Consider the following 15,420-nt stretch of genomic DNA (forward strand, 5'->3'; position numbering starts at 1 on the left):
AAAAACTGGCAACTGCAAACGGTAACTAGTAATACGACTCACTCATTCATCCATTACAGACATTCTGAAAAATGACAAGAAATCAGTACTCGGTATCGGCTGCAAAAATCCTGATCGGAGCATCCCTACTTGATAGTAATGGCACGACATAATTAACCTTGTTAATTCTAATGCCTAATCTGTAATCACTGATATGATCATGTACAGTTAGTAGGCCTGTCGCAATAATCAATATATCGATATATCGCACAATATATGTACATGACCTCAATAATTTTTTGTGATGTAATATATCACCCATTATGTTTACATGATAATGAATGTCACCAACATTTTACTCGATTGTGTTGTCATTTTGTATGTTTTCCGTGATGGAGGCGAAAGTGGTTCTCGGCCATTTGAGGCGTTATAGTGTTTTCCTGACAACTACTGACAGTTTGGAAAATAAGCCCAAATGGACTCGATTTTCAAAGCTGCAATCCCCTGTTCCGGTGCACATATAAATGTCAACGCAGAATTGAGTGTTAAAGCCGTTTCACAAGGGAAAATGTTTATTTACTATTTTTATTTAGGATAATATATTTTTTAACCCTTAATTTCCATGATCTAAAGAATTAAAAGGTTGTCATTTGAAAGTGTGTCGGTCTTCTTGCATTATTATATATACAGTGAGGATTTTGCAAGTTTGCAAGCCCTGCTATTTTGCAAGTTCTCCCAGTTAGAAATAATGGAGGGGTCTGAAATTGTCATTGTAGGTGCATGTCCACTGAGAGACATAATCTAAAAAAAAATTCCAGAAATCACAATGTATGATTTTTTAAACTATTTATTTGTATGATACAGCTGCAAATAAGTATTTGAACACCTGTCTATCAGCTAGAATTCTGACCCTCAAAGACCTGTTAGTCTGCCTTTTAAAATGTCCACCTCCACTCCATTTATTATCCTAAATTAGATGCACCTGTTTGAGGTCGTTACCTGCATAAAGACACCTGTCCACCCCATACAATCAGTAAGAATCCAACTACTAACTAGGCATGTGCCGGTATCAAATTTTCATGTTGCGATTAATTGCTGAAGCTTTTATCACGGTATACGGTATTATCACGATATTTAAAAAAAAAAAAGTTGCAAATAAGTGTTGTCATACTATAACAGGTTTAAAAACGTTCTTATAACAAAAGAACCAAACATTTAAATACAATAAAGCAATACACAAAAATGTATAAAGTAAACAAATATTTGAAACAGATTAAAGTGCTAAAGAATTATAAAGAACAATAGGTAACACTTTACAATAATGTCTCGCCAGTTAATGCATTAACATTAACAAAGAGCGAATAGCTAAATTTTTACAGAAGTTATTCTTCTTTGATAATGTTAGTTTAAAAAAGCAACTGTTAGTGTAAGCTCAGGTCCATTAAATAATACAGTTTCAACTTTTGATTTTAATAATGTGTTATTAAATGCTGAAATGTACATTTAACTAAGATTAATACATGCTTTGAAAAATACTTCTATTGTCAGTTTGTTAATGAATGAACTAATGTTAAATAATGGAGCCATATTGTGAAGTGTGTGATTGAACAACAGTCAGAACATATTCAAACAATATCTACGGCATGTAATTTAAAGGTCCCGTTTTTCGTGGTTTTTTGAAGCTTTGATTGTGTTTACAGTGTGCAATATAACATGTGTTCATGTTTCATGTGTAAAAAAACACAGTATTTTTCACACAATTTACTTATCTGTATACTGCTGTTTTCACTGTCCTCAAAACGGCCTGAGAATTTCCTCGTTCTATGAAGTCCCTCCTTCAGAAATACGTAACGAGTTCTGATTGTGCCAGCGGTTCCAGTGTTGTGATTCGACAGCAGCTTACACACGTTGCCCGGAAAGGTCCCGCCTCTTACCATAACGGGGAGATGAACGCGCTCAAACTACAGCCCCTGAAGGCCAAACAAAGGTGATTTGACTCCGGGATGAAAATAACAGCGTCTGAACGACATGGCAACAAACGCAACCGAACCGAACGCAACACTTCCTCTTCTTCTCCACGAGGGAGCAACAAGACCACGCCCCCTTTTTCACGTATTCTTGTGGGCGGAGGTTAGTCGATTACCAAACGGTAATACGATATACCGCAATAATGAACATGCACAATATTGTTATCGTGGGCACTTCAAAATACCGTGAATAATTATTTATTACGAATTATTCAGATTTTTAGAATGAATTTTAAGAATACTTTACCCATCAACCGTTTAAAATGAAAAACACGTCAAAGAGGAACGCGCACTGATGTAAGAGCCGAGCACATGGCGGAATGAGGAGACGCTGAAGTGCACATTCATTCTTCGACAGCAGAGGGCGCTGACGGAACAGCAGAAATGCAGCCGTTTCCCCAGTAATCACATAACCTAATACATTATACTTAAAGACTTAAGGCTATTAATTTTCAAACTTGCATTTTATATTTTAATCTGGACTAAATTACATGCCCTTGAATATGTTCTGACTGTTGTTCAATCACACTCTTTACAAGGCTCCAGTATTTAACATTAGTTCCTTCATTAACAAACTGACAATGAAAAATACTTCTAAAGCATGTATTAATCTTAGTTAAATGTACATTTCAGCATACCTATTGTTCTTTATAATTCTTTTGCACTTTAATCTGTTTTAAATATTTGTTTACTTTATACATTTTTGTGTATTGCTTTATTGTATTTAAATGTTTGGTTCTTTTGTTATAAGAAAGTGATTTAACCTGTTATAGTATGACAACACTTTTTTTGCAACTTATTTCAATATCGTGATAAAAGCTTCAGCAATTAATCGCAACATGAAAATTTGATACCGGCACATGCCTACCAAGGAGTGGCTCTGTAAGAAGCATATCAAGGTTCTGGCGTGGCCTAGCCAGTCTCCAGACCTAAACCCAATAGAGAATCTTTGGAGGGAGCTCAAACTCTGTGTTTCTCAGCGACAGGCCAAAATCCCTCCTGCAGTGTGTGCAAACCTGGTGAAAAACTACAGGAAACTTTGACCTCTGTAATTGCAAACAAAGGCTACTGTACCAAATATTAACATTGATTTTCTCAGGTGTTCAAATACTTATTTGCAGCTGTATCATACAAATATATAGTTAAAAAATCATACATTGTGATTTCTGGATATTTTTTTTTTTGATTATGTCTCTCACAGTGCACCTACATGCACCTACGATGACAATTTCAGAGCCCTCCATGATTTTTACGTGGGAGAACTTGCAAAATAGCAGGGTGTTCAAATACTTATTTTCCTCACTGTATATGATTATATCTTAATGACAATAATATAGTTTATCGCAATTATTTCTGTGACGATATATCGCGAAACAAAAAGTAGTTATCGTGACAGGCCTAACAGTAAGACTTTATTTTATAATCGTTTATTGCTGTTTATGCGTCGGTAAATCAAGTCAGTAACTAAATGATCAACTTCATATTGTTTCTCATAGTAGCATGAAAATAATTATTTAAATGAATTGTGATTAAATTATATACAGAAAGTAATCAAAGAACCATCTCTTTATAATCTCTAGAGCTGTCAATCACACAGCACGAGTTTATCAGTGAGTGAGTTCTGGACTCTCGCCAAAACCCCCTTTATAATCAATGACGCTGTCTACACTCTTTTTTTATATCATGTTTGAACTGTTAGTTATGATGAGTTATTCATGAGAGAGCAGAAATCGAGTTCACTGCATTCATGCGCTCAACAGACATCAGCTACAATGCTGCAACCTTTTTATGCCATGAGAGTAGATCTAAATGTAATGCAACACTTTTCATGATTAGTTAATCTCAACAGCTGTAATAGTAAAATTACACTGTAATAGTAAAAAAAAAAAGGTGAGAGTTCCACTTGTTTCATATGCAAGATTTTAGGCAATCAGCAGTGGGCATTTACATTGAATTCTCACAGCAGACATGCCCCTTCAAACAGAGTTCAAACCAGATGGCTAAAATCAGGGAAGAAAATGGCATTTGATTACTAAATTATGACAAATTTTGATGTAAAAATCATGCTAACATTATAAGTGCATCTCAGGAAACCCATGAAATGTAAATAATGCCAGGCCCCATACCTGAATTTTTTTGACTTTTTTTCCCCCATTAGATCATATAGAAAACCCTGATCAAGGCATCTGGCATGCACATCAGCTTACTGAGGCAGAAGGTAAGGGGGATTTATGTATGCATATTGTTAAATTGATTTTGAAGGAATGCACAATGAGCACAGTTTGGTACATGTTAAAGGGCTAGTTCACCCAGAAATGATAATTCTGTCATTAATTACTCACCCTCATGTCATTCCAAACCTGTAAGACCTTCGTTCATCTTCGGAACATAAATTAAGATATTTTTGATAAAATCCGAGAGCTCTCTTACCCCTCCCTCCATAGACAGCTATTTAATTACCACTTTCAAGGTCCAGAATGGTAGTAAAGAGATCGTTAAAATAGTCCATGTGACTATAGTGGTTCAACCTTAATTTTATGAAGCGATGAGAATACTTTTTGTGCACAAGAAAACCCAAAATAACGACTTTATTCAACAATTTCTTCTTGTCTGTGCCAGTCTCTTACACTGTGAACATAGTGTAAACAGTGCCGCGCTTTTGAAGCGCGAAGTCGGAAAGCTGGCTTACCATTGGCCGATGCTGAAGCAGGCACTAGCCAATGGTGAGCCGCCATTCTGCCTTAGAACTAGGAAGTGCTGCACTGTTTACACTACGTCAACAGCGTAGGAGATTGGCACAGACGAGAAGAATTGTTGAATAAAGTAGTTATTTTTGTTTGTTTTTTTTTGCACAAAAAAAGTATTCTCGTCGCTTCATAACATTAAGCTTGAACCACTGGAGTCACATGGACTATTTTAACGATGTCTTTACTACCTTTCTGGACCTTGAAAGTGGTAATTAAGTTGTTGTCTATGGAGGGGTAAGTGAGCTCTCCGATTTCATCAAAAATATCTTCATTTGTGTACCCAAGATGAATGAAAGTCTTACGGGTTTTGAACAGCATGAGGATGAGTAATTAATGACAGAAATTTCATTTTTGGTTGAACTAACCTTTTAAGTAAATGGCTGTTTTGGTTACTCGTTTAGATACATAATCATTTTCTGAAATTGTTATTTTTCCTTTTCTCTACAGATGATGCCGTTTGTGTAGAGTTGACAGAGTTTAAAGAGCAGTTTAAAGCACACTTGCATGGGGTCATTCGGCATGTAATTAACTTAATTTGGCATTTAAGCTTTCAAATCCAACTTTTTCAGTTTAACAATTCAAAATAACATCAAATCTTTTCATTTTGCTTTTCAAGATTTCCATTAAGATGAAGAAACATGAGGATGAGGCAATATGGATTCGAATTGCCTGGGGAGACAACTTCAGCAAACCCAACCACCTTAAGCCAACTTATGTTGTGCACCACCTGCACACTTCCTATGTGTTCATATCCAACCTCATGGCCAAACACAAGATCTTTCTATGTCAGGTGACTTTTATCTATCTCCATTTTGCTTCCTTAGCCATCTTATTTGGTTTGAGATTCTGTTTTAGGATAACTTATTTAAATAATGTATAACCAGATGCTGATGCAGCTTGATACTTGACAGATTTGATTATTATAACTTTCCCATGCAAAAAAGTAAAATCTCAATGTTGTTTATTCACATTCCTAGGCATTAGTAACAGCCACAAAACATGGCTCTATAAAGGATGGCCACCTGAGCACCAAAAGTCTCACTGCAATGAGGGACTTGCTTTTGAGACGCTATCAGCAGGTAACCTATCAGAACATTTCAATTGGCAGCTTCTGGGCCAAATCCAGCATATCAGTCATTTTTATGTGGCTTTCTGATCGATTGATTTTAGGGCTGTCACGATTCCTCAAATAAATTCAAGTACTCAATTTTAAATCCTTGATTGCAATAGGGCTGGTCCGAATATAATTTTTTGAGCTTCGAAGCTTCGGTAGTAATCAACACTGAATATTCAGAGGGAGGGGGCTGAACATATTCTTCTCTCTTATAAAGGCAGGAATCTTGACAAGCGCCGCGCTTCACACGGGCAGGGGCTTATATGTTCCGAGAAAGGACACTGCACTAGTGATACAAAACACACAGGTCTGTTACGTCCCAGTAAAACGCTCATATAGTTTGCAGTAGATTCATTTAGATTGATAATAATAACGGGTAATAGGCTTGCTGCAATAGGCATAACACCGGTTTAACAGGCGTTACACCACTTGCCCACCGCGGCACCGCCCCTCACCATCGTTTTGATTTTTTTATAGTAATAAAATTATTTATTTCAGTTAGAGAACAGACACTACAAATAAAAACTGAATGTGTCTGCCGAAGTCGCAGCACAGACCAGCAGCAGGAGTCATTCATCACGAGAGTGAGAAGCTGAATGACAAGATGACTGTGAAAGATTAGGTCTCAATGGGAAATGTAAAAGTGCCTATTTAAGTGAGTTTGTCATTGTTTTGTTGTTGTGTTTTTCATTTAATAATAAAAGGCTAATAAACCCACCATTCAAGCAACCTGCCCCCAAATTGGGGCTAATTCGAAAACCAAACTAAAATAGGTATGGCCGCACTCTCATTCATTGACAGTGTGCACGCACTGTAATATAACGGTGAGGGAAAATTTTCTGATTTTGATTATTTTATTCTATTTTCCGCAATGTCAGACGAACGCAGCCCAAAATGCAAGCTCAGGCATGCGCCGCTTCCATATAAGCTCATGCAGTTGTGCGCTCTAGACAGAGGATAATGCAGGGAACGTTAAGAAGAAGCAAAAGTATAACAAGGTTGGGTTCCTATTCAACTGTCCATCCTATTAAAAATGGCTAGGCTATAAGATAATTGTAAAAAAAAAGAGTATTGTATTTTGCCAGATTTTATAGTGTAAACATATAATGAGAACCGTTTCGAGGGGGATGCCAGGTGTGCGTGAAAAAAAACAACAACAACAAAACGAATATTCGAGTCCCAAAATTGAAAATCGAATGCCAACCCACCGAACGAATATTCAAATATTCTGGTCCACCCCTAGTGTCGAGTAACCTGAAAAATACTGGAAGTGAACGAGAATCCTTGAACCGCTTTGTTAGACCGCTTTCTAAGCCTGCACGATGTATTAAAACCATTTAAAATCATAACATAGCATAATGCTATTGTGAATTCACAAAGGCTGCGATTAAATGAAACATGCACTCCGGGTTTAATAGCCTATATATGCACTTTAATTAATGCATGCATGTAATGTGCGGCTCTGTTCACACACAGTAAATGCTGCTCCATGCAAAATCAGTGTCTATAATATAGGTTTTTTTCAGGTTTCCAATAACGTGTATTCGGTAAAGTCTGTTGACGAGCTTTGGGTTTCATAGCGGTTTGTGTTGCACTGCTATCATGTTACATGTGTGGAGTGCGTCTCTCTGCATTTGCTGTGAGTTTGGGTTGCTTATGACATTCATCTGGGAACGCAATGTGCACCATTTAATCAGATTTGTAAGGTAAATAATTTAGAAACCTATGCTGGAGAATACATCAATATGTTTCTAAATATGCCAACTGTTCATTGCAATTTCAAAATAAAAGTTTAAACCCTTGCTCTAAGTTTTCATGTTTTCATATACGATTCATTGCTTTGGATACTTTATTTGAACCAATTATTATTGCCTCATTGTTATTATATGTATTTTAAGCTATTTTAAAGGCAATTTTTTGCCTTAGGTCTATTTTTATTACCACAAAAAAATTATCAGATTACTCAATTAGTCGTCAAAATAATCGACAGATTGCTCGATTACCAAAATAATCGTTAGTAAGAGAATCGTGATCTCTAATTGAAACGAAAAATCGTGAATCTCATATTATCCAGAATCCAGAGGGTGATAGTTTATCTGATCATTTTCTTGCATAAAAACTAAACTGTTGTTGTTGTTTTTTATACACTGATAGGTTTTTCCAAATGCTCACTCAAGGATCCTACAAGAAAGAAACACTCTTCCATCACGTATGTACATGTTTTTATATCAGTGTCTTTTACATGCACAAAAATCAGAACGATACATATATACAGTCTCTGGTAATGTATACAGTTGTGTTGCTTATGTTATGTTTTGCCAAGGTTTAATACATTCCAGTGCCTTTTAAAAACTTTCACATTTAATTGTGAATTACAGATATTTTACTAAATTAATGGGTATATAGGGACATACTTGCTTTATCTGACCCAAAAATGGACATCTTCCAAAACTACTAAGTAGATCTACAGGACGAAGCCACAAAGAATTAAAGAGATAGTTCTCCCAAAAATGAATATGCTGTCATTAGTTACTCACCCTCATGTCATTCCAAACCCATGAGACCGTAAGTTCATCTTCGGAACACAAATTAAGATATTTTTGATTAAATCTGAGAACTGACTCCTCCATAGACAGCAATTTAATTAACACTTTCAAGGTCCAGAAAGGTAGTAAAAACTTTGTTAAAATAGTCCATGTGACTCCAGTGGTTCAACCTAAATTTAATTAAGCGACGAGAATACTTTGTGCGCAAAACAAATAAAAATAACGACTTTATTCAACAATTTCGGTCTAGGAGCGTAGGAGACTGACACAGGCTAGAGTGAAATTGTTGAATAAAGTCATTATTTTTGTTTGTTTTGTGCACAAAAAGTATTCTCGTCGCTTCATAAAATTAAGGTTGAACCACTGGAGTCACATGGACTATTTTAACAATATTTTTACTTCCTTTCTGGACTGTGAAAGTGTTTATTAAATTGCTCCCTATGGAGGGGCCTGAGAGCTCTCGGATTTCATCAAAAATATCTTAATTTGTGTACCAAAGAGGAACGAAGGTCTTAGGGATTTGGAACGACAGGAGGGTGAGTAATAAATGACAGAATTTTCATTTTTGGGTGAACTATTCCGTTAAGATATCAACAAAAATGCTAGGGAAAACATGCAGCAATTTGAGCTTTAGGATAATAAAAGCTTTAGGATTCACCTTAACAGGATATTTAATCAAGGCATACATGCCAAAAGTACACTAGTTTATAACCATTATAAAGGAATAATCCAGTCAAAGATCTAAATCTTCTTCCAAATCATGATTTTTTTTGATGATCCATATTAAACTTCATGGAGCTTCAGAATTTAAGAATGGATAAAAATTACATAAGTGAGATGTACAACACCGAGACTATACAATCAATGCGTAGATAAATATGTATTTATTCAGTCTGTTTTGTACCTACGACTTTATTAGTGTTCTTTATGTTGAATTGCAAACATTGGTCTTTTTACAGACCCCTGTATTGGAAAGGAACACAGGGACCACGAAGAGATAAGACATCAGATGGCCTGTGAGGCGTTTGGACATGGCCCTACACCAAAGCTAGAAACAGCCGTGTATAGAGTGAGTGTGTAAACCTCTGATCTTACATAACCACCTTTAGATTGAATATCAATTGTTTGTCTTATATAATTATTAGTGCTGTCAACTGATTACAGTGTAGGAAATATACAGAAATTCATAAGACATTTCATACATTTTAAATTAAATATAGATTAATCCTTATTAAATCTACAAAATGGATTCAGTCAAGAGCAGCGTCTTTTGTTCTTTGATTTACATTAATGACAGACATCACAGCATCAGGTTTATTAGGCTGTTGTCACTTTAAGACCTGACACACATGGCATAGATTTGACACACAATCAAAGTCCTCACAACTCTTTACATTCATTTAAGACTTTATTTAACTCATTGAAGACTGTGCTTATTAGGATACTCAACAAAGTGGGCATTTTGGCATACTTTTGTCAGTTTTGCAGGGGCTTTTGTTGTTGTTTTTGTCCGTTAACATGAAAAAGAGAACTCAATGCGGCCGGGGCAGTCTGAAGCGGCATTCTGTGCGCATGAGTCATGTGTGTGTCTGTCACACAGACAGGAAATTCACACAGCGTGCCAGTACAGATTTTTTTTTTTTTGCGTTATATCGCGCTTGAATGGATGATAACAAGATCATATAACATAACGCATAAAGCATAAGGACGTAAAGGATGACGGGAAAAAATGGATGTTGCGTAATTGTTAAATATTTTTTATTGAGTTAAACTGAAAAAAATGTATTGCATATGTTAACATGTTAATTTTTATTAATAATTACATGCATTTAATTTGAATTAAAGGTGCTATAAGCAACTTCTGAGAAACGCTGTTGATATTTGAAATCACCAAAACAAACACCAGCGTTCGGACAAGTTGCTTAAAGTACTTAAAGTATTTAAATGTTTTCCTTTTTGAAATTGAAGTCCTGGAAAAACCTTTAAAACGGCTATATTTATGAAGAGGTACTTGAAAAGTGCTTGAATTATTGAAAGACACTATATATTAGTGTTTAATTTTTTCGATTAAACAGTATTTTCATGCAAAATTAACGCACAGATAAGACATTTTGCATGACTATGAGTGTGATATTGCTCATAAATATCCAAGTATATGATGCAGCTTTCATTCTTTAGGTCCATCATATATTCACAGAAAAAAAATCTGTTTAAATACGTAAATATTCTCGATATCTTTGTCATAATATCCTTTCAATTGTTCAAGTTGCCACAGTCATTGCGTACTTTGCTTTTGTTTTATTCGTATATTTTATTTATCTGTAGACCTTTTTTAAAAATTTGAACGATAATAAAGACATTGTTTTGATAAGTGCGATCTGCGATTGTAGTCCTTGAAAACCAAAAAAAGTAGTGCTTGAAGTCCTCGAAAGTCCTGGAATTTCATTTTACAGTATCTGTACGAACCCTGAAACCAGCCCCTAACCAAAAGGCTCTGCCCCTAAATTCACAAACATGCTATGCAACACACAGGCACCTTCCCCCTAATGAGAGTATACACCCCTTAATGCTGATTGGCTACAAGTGTATTTTGGTGCTTTTCAGAAATTGCTTACTGCTTTAACCACCTGTACACCTAAACAAGCTTTTTGACGTTTATAAATGGGCTTTAGTACATTAATCCTCTGTTGTTGTTGTTTTTCTCAGCTTGAGACAAAGTACAGAGGAAATGACAACTACACCCTCAGTGACAAAGAGGAGTTCTTCAGAGGGGTGGTCAGGTTCTCAAGCAGCAGTCTGTTAGAGTCCTTCCGCCACTGTGTTTCTTCAGGTGAGAGGCATCAAAACCCTTTCCCTTGACTGAAGCCAAAATCAGGTCTCTTCTCTTGTATAGTACAGAGGACAGGCAGAATATAAACAAAACACATTTGATAGTGGCTTCAAAACTTCACCACAAAGTGCATTCCATTTTCCATCACCAAAGTAGTTACAAGCATTGTCTGACATGTTTCTCAGACATGCACAAACAAACTTTAGAACCTTGTTTTCTCATTAAATGCAGTAAATACCATATTTATTTTATATTTCTTTTGGCAGGCATGGCTGAAGGTCCTGTCACTCCGCTATTGTCTGCCATTACTCAGAGAGGAAGGAATTATTTTGTCATCACAGACAAAGGCTCTGGTGTTTCCAGCCAAGCATCAGCACAGAGAGCCTGATGACAAGTGACGTTGCAGAGGAAAGTCAGTTTAATTGGCATGCTCATACATGAGAATATACTGTGCCACCTGCATCCTGCAAAGACAGCTGATGATCACTGGTCCAGCAGGGAGAGTTTTTTGTTTTGTTTTTTACAATTAACCTTCGTAATACAGCATGTATTATTTTTAGTGTGTTATTTTAGCATGGTTTTTAAATAAAGTTTTTTTTTTTGTAATAACAGTTCTTTTTAATATACCAGAGTAATTTAGTAATTATCAATTGCAAAAAGTTTTTAACTTCCATGCACATGTAATCAGGCATTCAATATTGTGTGACAGGATTCAATAATAAATGTTGAAAATGGAAATTCAAATTTCATTCACACTTGCTATTTTGGGTTACACTTTATTTTAAGGTGTCCTTGTTACAGTGTAATTAAACACTGGAAAATAAAGTTAACCTATTTTGTATCTCAAATCCTTACAAAATACATGTTAACAACACCTTTACAATACAATCATCATTGATAAAATGAAACCGGTAACTTGGTTTTGAAATCTTCTTACGTCTTAAGTCATGCTGTCTTCCATATTAGAGAGTAGAGAAAATGTGTTGAAAATACACTACAAACCTGTCAACACAATTTTGGTATTTTATGAACCAGCACAAATTAAAGAGATACCCCACCTCAAAAGGAAAATTGGGAATTTTTTTCTGAAAAATAGACCATCTCTGTCAGTCCAAATACTGCAAGTGGACATTGTAACCCAAAAGTTGATGCTCCAGAAACCACAAAAAGCAATCATGATGGTAAGCGATACAACCTGTGAATGAAATCAATGTCTTCTGAAGCAACACGATCGGTGTGTGTGATGAAAATAATATTTTAAACTTCTTTAACTATAAACCTTTTTTTTTCTGGCCACATAACAAGCATGTTCATGAGTTTGACCGAAGCATGCTCGAATCATGCCCTGAATTTTTGTTTGTGTGTTTACATACCTAATGCTAGAAAAGTCACCAAGTGTCATATTCTGATGAAGCTGTGATTTTTAAAAATTCCAAATGTGGTTCATAGGTTTAGTTTTTCATAGGTGTGAGTGGATGTGTCAATATCACACTCTTGATGTTTTAGAGTGTCACCCCTTAACTGCGGTGTGCTTTTTTCCAGCATCGTGGCCGATTTGTAGATTGTACACACAAATATTCTGAGAATTTTTGTGTTTTTGCCGATTTCCCATTCATTTCCTATGGTTGGTCATTTATGACCGAAGACAATGAATGCTTTTTTGAATGATTTTTTTTTACGACCAATTAGCATGCTCGAATCATGACCCCACTTTTTTGGTTTGTTTACATATCTAATGCTAGAAAAGTCACCAAGTTTCAAATCATTCCGATGAAGCAGTGATTTTTTTAAATTTCAAAACAAAAAATTTTACGGTCAGAAATGACCGAAGAGCACCAGAGGGTTAAACAAGAAACTAAACCGCCAGTAGGCAGTCACTTTTGTCACTGAAGTTTTAATCGGGTTATTTGTCCGGTCAGGCAATTAAACCACTCCGAAACCACTATAAATGGCTTTCCCATCAAATAGTGGCCTATTTAATGGTATAGGGGGCAATTTCGGATTCAGCCCAGGTCAGGTCAAAGTGTCTGAATAATTTTGTATTTGTATGTATTATTATTATTTATTTAGTTCTGGAAGTGAATACTTAATGTCACAAAGGAACACTCCTGTTTGGGCTGCAAATGTTGCCTTCCGCATGATAACCCATGCCAAAACCTCATCTTTGGTGCCTGTGTAGCTGTTTAAAAACTCATGCAAGGACTGACAGGGGCCGCTCTACGACCATAGTGGTTCACCTCGTCCTTGCCAGTCCAGAAGCAGGATAATCTCAGGAACCATGGGCTCTTGATTTGCAAACATTTGCAGAGTGACCTCCAGAGGAATGGGTCTGGAATAACCAGCCTAAAAAAAAAGACAGTTGCTATAATGGTTGAAAAATCATTTATAGTCTGTGACTAATGTTAATATGAGATAAAATTGAAAACAGTGACGAGAGGACAGACAGGAAGCACAGCATACTTACAATGCTGACATATTTTGCATTCTTTTTGGAGGCAAATTTCACTGCCATCTGATGACGAAAAAAAATGAATTTGCATAAGAATTGCTAATTATATAAGGGATAAGTAATTTGAGGAATCGTTCAATAGAATATATACAATTAAAATGGGTAAATTAGGTTGGCATCTCCTTGTTGCCAGATCAATGGAATAAAATATGTACTATCCCACATAACTCAACAAGCTCAAGAATGTGGCATGAGTTTTGTTGGAAAACTGCTGGAAAATCTAAACGAGTTGTGTTCCAAATGTGAGCTTTCAGTAAGATTTTGTTTGGGCGCAGTGCCAAATTTTCCCCATTAGATGCCAGCAAAACTCCACTGATACACACAGTGGTTGGATTTGTGATTTGCAGTTGAGTTTTTCTCTATCAAATATTACAAGCACACACACACACACACACACACAATTGTTTTATTACACACATACACACCACACTCTGATATCCATACCAATACACCCACACAGATATAGCTGCATAATTTATTAATTTGGCTTTATAATATGGAGAAGCAGAAAATAGGAATAAAATGAGTATTTCCTTTATAGGACAAACCTGAAAAAATGGCACCATCTGGTAAAATTTATTTTATTTTTTTTATTCAATTTTGAAGCCTTGTCAACAGAATGAAAGCCTATTAACAAAGATTGCATCATTTGATAGTTAAATGTCCCGGGGATTAAAAATTCCAGTTTTAATGGGTTTCAATGGGGAAATTTTTATCCAAACGGTGCTGAGGAACTATTTTGTGTACCAAGTGCAATTTTTTTTTTTTTTTTTTTTTTTATAAAGGAAATGGGTGTGAAATAGTAAAATTCCAATAAAAATACACACCTGTGCCAAAATGTATGTAGTTAATTTAATGTATGTATGCAAAATTATAAATAAAAAAACAAGAATGGAAGAATGTTTGTAACGAAGCTCTCAGCACTATGGTCAATGGCTGCTGAGCTCTGCTTGGTTACACACATTCTTCCAAATATCTTCCTTTGTTTTCAGCAGAAGAAAGAAATTCATAGGTTTGGAACAACTTGAGTGTGAGTAAATGATGACAGATTTAAAAATGTTGGGTGACCTATCACTTCAATAATATTTTCACTCTACATATACTTCCTCTGTTCTCAAAAAAATATATATATATATATATATTTTTTTTTTATTTTTTTTTTTTATATATATATATATATATATGTATATATATATATATATATATATATATATATATATATATATTATTATTATTATTCTTTTTTTTTTTTTTTGAGAACAGAGGAACATCTTAAATAACAGAAGAAGGGGGCAGGGGGATCAAACAGAAAAAAAAGGAATAACAAAGGTTACCATACATATAGACCTCTGTTACTATTTTACTATTCGGTCTTCTCTCGTAGGTGGGCCTTCCTTGTACCATGTCTGGGTTATTGCCTTTTTATTGACAATAAAATCTTAAATAAATATTTGTCATCTTTTCCAACCTCAACTGGAATATCTATCACTTCAATAATATATATATGCCTATATATATATATATATATATATATATATATATATATATATATATATATATATATATATATATATATATATATATATATATATATATATATAATTATTATTATTTTTAAACATTCCAAAATGTATTGTCCCCATTTTAATGAATAGATAATAACAAATT

General features: G+C 35.1%; 1 protein-coding gene across 1 annotated transcript; it reads left to right on the forward strand.

Moving 5' to 3' along the window:
* Positions 1-199: 199 nt before the first annotated feature.
* On the forward strand, positions 200-11,865 carry cenpn (centromere protein N; the record flags this gene model as incomplete). The annotated part of the gene is made up of 9 exons (XM_079826101.1): positions 200-206; positions 4,165-4,224; positions 5,201-5,274; positions 5,370-5,543; positions 5,731-5,832; positions 8,022-8,076; positions 9,373-9,482; positions 11,120-11,243; positions 11,510-11,865. The coding sequence occupies 9 exons, from the start codon at positions 200-202 to the stop codon at positions 11,629-11,631; spliced, it is 828 nt and encodes a 275-aa protein (XP_079682227.1). The 3' UTR covers positions 11,632-11,865.
* Positions 11,866-15,420: the final 3,555 nt, after the last annotated feature.

This window comes from Gobio gobio (assembly GCF_949357685.1).
Source record: "Gobio gobio genome assembly, chromosome: 9".
Classification (NCBI taxonomy): Eukaryota; Metazoa; Chordata; class Actinopteri; order Cypriniformes; family Gobionidae; genus Gobio; species Gobio gobio.